The 4,464-nt window shown below is 32.3% G+C and overlaps 2 protein-coding genes across 2 annotated transcripts; both read left to right on the top strand.

Annotated features, from left to right (window-relative positions):
- The first annotated feature begins 1,968 nt into the window (after window positions 1–1,968).
- On the top strand, window positions 1,969–2,709 carry LOC141618647 (uncharacterized). The gene has a single exon (XM_074435739.1). The coding sequence runs from the start codon at window positions 1,969–1,971 to the stop codon at window positions 2,707–2,709; it is 741 nt and encodes a 246-aa protein (XP_074291840.1).
- Window positions 2,710–3,052: 343 nt separating this feature from the next.
- Window positions 3,053–4,201, top strand: LOC141618644 (uncharacterized). The gene has a single exon (XM_074435735.1). It carries the CDS (start codon window positions 3,053–3,055, stop codon window positions 4,199–4,201), a length of 1,149 nt encoding a protein of 382 aa, XP_074291836.1.
- The last annotated feature ends 263 nt before the right edge of the window (window positions 4,202–4,464 follow it).

Raw genomic sequence — 4,464 nt, 5'->3', positions numbered from 1 at the left:
AATCATAATCATAATAATCATAATCGTAATAATAATAATAATAATAATAATAATAATAATAATAATAATAATATTAATAATAATAATAATAATAATAATAATAATAATAATAATAATAATAATAATAATAATAATAATAATAATAATAATAATAATAATAATAATAATAATAATAATAATAATAATAAAAATCATAATCATAATCATAATCATAATCATAATAATAATAATAATAATAATCGTAATAATAATCGTAATCGTAATCGTAATCATAATAATAATAATAATAATAATCATAATAATCATAACAATAATCATAATAATATTAATAATAATAATAATAATCATAATCATAATCATAAACATAATCATAATCATAATCATAATAATAATCATAATTATAATCATTATCATAATTATAATAATAATCATAATAATCATAGTAATTATAATAATTCATAATCATAATAATAATCATAATCATAATAATCATAATATTATTAATAATAATAATCATAATAATCATAATCATAATAATCATAATCATAATCATAATAATCAAAATCATAATAATAATAACAATAATAATAATAATAATAATAATAATAATAATCATAATCATAATCATAATCATAATAATCATAATCGTAATAATAATAATAATAATAATAATAATAATAATAATAATAATAATAATAATAATAATAATAATAATAATAATAATAATAATAATAATAATAATAATAATAATAATAATAATAATAATAATAATAATAATAATAATAATAATAATAATAATAATAATCATAATCATAATAATCATAAGAATAATCATAATCATAATAATCATAATCATCATAATCATAATCATAATAATCATAATAATATTAATAACAATAATAATAATAACAATAATAATAATAATAATAATAATAATAATAAGATTAGTAATAATAATCATAATTATAATCATTATCATAATCGTAATAATAATCGTAATCGTAATCGTAATCATAATAATAATAATAATAATAATAATAATAATAATAATAATAATAATAATAATAGTAATAATAATAATAATAATAATAAAAATAAAAATAAAAATAAAAATAAAAATAATTATAATCATAATCATAATAATAATAATAATCATAATCGTAATAATAATCGTAATCGTAATCGTAATCGTAATCATAATCATAATCATAATCACAATCATAATAATAATAATAATAATAATAATAATAATAATAATAATAATAATAATAATAATAATAATAATAATAATAATAATAATAATAATAATAATAATCATAATCATAATCATAATCATAATCATAATAATAATAATAATAATAATAATAATAATAATAATAATAATAAATAATCATCCTTTCTCTCTCTTGTCGGTTAGAGAGATTTTTCTCTCAAGAAGGACGACGCCATTGATGCTCAATCCTTCCTCCGTGGCTAGAGGGAGAGGACGCCTGCCAAAATCAAGCACTTCTTCAGCTTCCTTGCAAGATCTCGATTCCAATGGTACTAATTTTCCTCCCTTAACTTTTGAATTTTACTCTGGGTAAAGCTCGTCTTCGTAATTCTCCAAGTAGTAATTCTATGGTTTCTCAAGCTTCTTCGTCCCCTACTGTTGTGATTCCTACTCCTTCTGTTTCCCCGACTGTTGTGGACCCGCTGGTTTGTGCAAACTCGTCTGGGTCAAACTTGGGTCCTTCTCCGGAAACAGGGGAAGCCATGGATGCACCTGTTCCTCCTTTGGGGAATCCTAATCCTAGCTTGCAACAACCTTCTCCTGTTCCTTCTGCTAATCCCCCTGTTGCCCCTACCCCTCCCATTCCTCCACCTTCGGGGAAAAATTGGGCGGATGTCGCTAAGGTTAAGGGTACCATGGGTATGAGCTTGTTCTTTGATGAAGACAGTGCTAAGTCCACTTAAATTGACATTCTTATGGATGAGGTTCAGGATGAAGTTGAGAAATGGAAGTTCACTCTCATAGGTAATGTTCTTGGTGCTAAACCCACACAGAAACAGGTCTCTGATTTTGTTCAGAAAAGTTGGAACCATGGTCCTTTGCCTCTTGTTCAATACTTCAAGAAAAGGTGGTTTAGTTTCAAGTTTGACACTGAGGAAGCCATGAATGAAGTTTTAAGACGAGGCCCTTGGAAAGTTGGTTCAAACTCTCTGATATTGAAGCAATGGTCTCCTTATTTCTCTTGTATCATGGAAAGTGTTGCCTTAGTGCCTACATGGGTTCTATTCCCTGATTTGGATCCTTATATGTGGACTGACTCTATCCTCAGCAAGATGGCCAGCAAGATTGGTAAGCCACTCTTTGCTGACCTGCACACTACTTGCAAAGCAAGGCTCTCTTTTGCTAGGGTCCCTGTAGAAGTTAATATATCCAAAGATCTTCCTGATCATGTTGTTATCAATGCCCCTTTCATTGGTCATTCTATTCAGAGGGTAGTATATGAATGGCTCCCATACTACTGTCATACTTGCCACAAAATTGGTCATAATTCTGCAAATTGCAAGAGGAACAAGCCTCCTGCTCCAAAGAATCATGATGAAAAAGTGGTTGAGAAGCCTACTAAGCCTGCCAAGAAGGTTTACAAGCTCATTGTGAAACTCCGTCTCTCAGTAGTCGCTTCCTCCCGCCGTGCATCCCGCTCGAATGCCACTTGCTAGGTGGTACCTCAGCACCATTTAGTGGAGACTCAGTTGCCCAGAAGGAGGAAATGGACTCAGAATGCTCTGAGCTAGGTCCTCCTACTCTTGATGAGCCTCTTGTTTCTCCCTCTACTGGTGCTGAAATGAACTCAGAATGCAGTGTGCTAGGGCATGACACAGGTCAGGAACTGGACAGCTCAGAGTTGGGTTTTGTAGAGCCTTTCTCCCCTGTGAGAAATTCTGATCCAAGTCTGCTTACTTCTCCTAATAAGTTCAGTGTTTTGCAGCAGGATGTCCCTTCAAGTGACATTGATTTGGATTCTGTTCCTTTAGTGGCTAAACCCCCTGATCCACACTTAACATGATCATATCATCCTGGAATATTAGGGGCCTAAATAAGCTTGTTAAGCAAATGGAGGTTAATAAATTTCTTACTCAGAATAAACTGGATATCCTTGGTATCTTGGAAACCAGAGTTAAGGAAAATAAGTCTCAGAGGATTCCGAGAAATAAATTTAGGGATTATAGCTCTTTTTGCAATTATAGTAAGCACTATAATGGTAGGATTTGGCTAGTTTGGAATTCTTCCACTACCAGAGTCACCATGTTGCAGGTTCATGCCCAAGTCTTGCATTTCCATGTTCATCATTTGGCTACTGGTAGAGCTTTTTATCTGTCTGTAGTCTATGGTAGCAATTGTCCTGTCAAGAGGGCCTCTCTTTGGGATAGTTTGACTGCTATGGCTCCTCAGGCTGGACCCTGGGTTGTCATGGGTGATTTTAACATTGTTAGATATAGCCATGAAAAAATTGGTAACCTGCCTGCTCACTTACCTGATATGTTGGACTTTAATAATTGCCTCTCTTCATGTGGCTTTGATGATATGCAAGGGACTGGCAATGATTTTACTTGGTTTAATAAACAAGACCCCTCTACTAGGGTTTATTCTAAGCTTGATAGGATTTTGGTCAATGGTGATTGGCTTCTCACCTTTACACAGACTGCTGCCCAATTCTTACCTCCTGGGGTTTCTGATCACTGTCCAGCTTTACTGACTTTCCCTGGGGATCCAGCACCCAAGAAGCAGTTTAAATTCCTTGATTATTGGATTGATCACCCTGATTTCAATCAGGTTGCTGCTGCTTGGAGTAGTAGGGTCACTGGAAACTCCATGTTTAGGTTTATGGCTAAGCTCAAGAATACTCGGGCTTACCTCAAACAGTTGCATGCTGTTCACTTTTCCAATATAAATGATAGAATTGATAAGGTGAGGGCTGAGCTGAATCAATGCTTCAATGATCTTCAACTTAACCCTCTTTCTGAGGAGCTTATCATCAAAGAAAAGGAGTTATCATTGGATTTTTGGAAACTAAAGAATGTTGAAGCTAAGATCCTGATTCAAAGAGCAAAAATACATGATATTAAACTTAATGATGCTGGGTCTAAATTCTATCCACAAAGATTAAGGAGAGACAGCAGAGTCAGCTCATTGGAGAAATCCAGGACTTAGCTGGTTGTACTCATCATGGGCTCCATGAGGTGGGTGAGGCTTTTGTTGACTACTATAAGCAACTCCTTGGTTCTTCTACCCCTGTCTAGAGTATGGATCTTTCTTCTGTTGCTCAGGGTGGGTGTCTAGATGACCATGATAAGCTGCTGCTCACTGAATCTGTGTTCAGGGAAGAGATCAAAGCTGCTTTATTCTCCATAGGTTCTAACAAGAGCCCTGGCCTTGATGGTTTTTCTTCTGGCTTTTTCAAAGCCATTTGGGAC

The sequence above is a fragment of the Silene latifolia genome, chromosome X (genome assembly GCF_048544455.1).
Source record: "Silene latifolia isolate original U9 population chromosome X, ASM4854445v1, whole genome shotgun sequence".
Lineage (NCBI taxonomy): Eukaryota > Viridiplantae > Streptophyta > Magnoliopsida > Caryophyllales > Caryophyllaceae > Silene > Silene latifolia.
The sequence above is the reverse complement of the archived record's forward strand: the minus strand, read 5'-3'. Positions and strand labels throughout refer to the sequence as shown.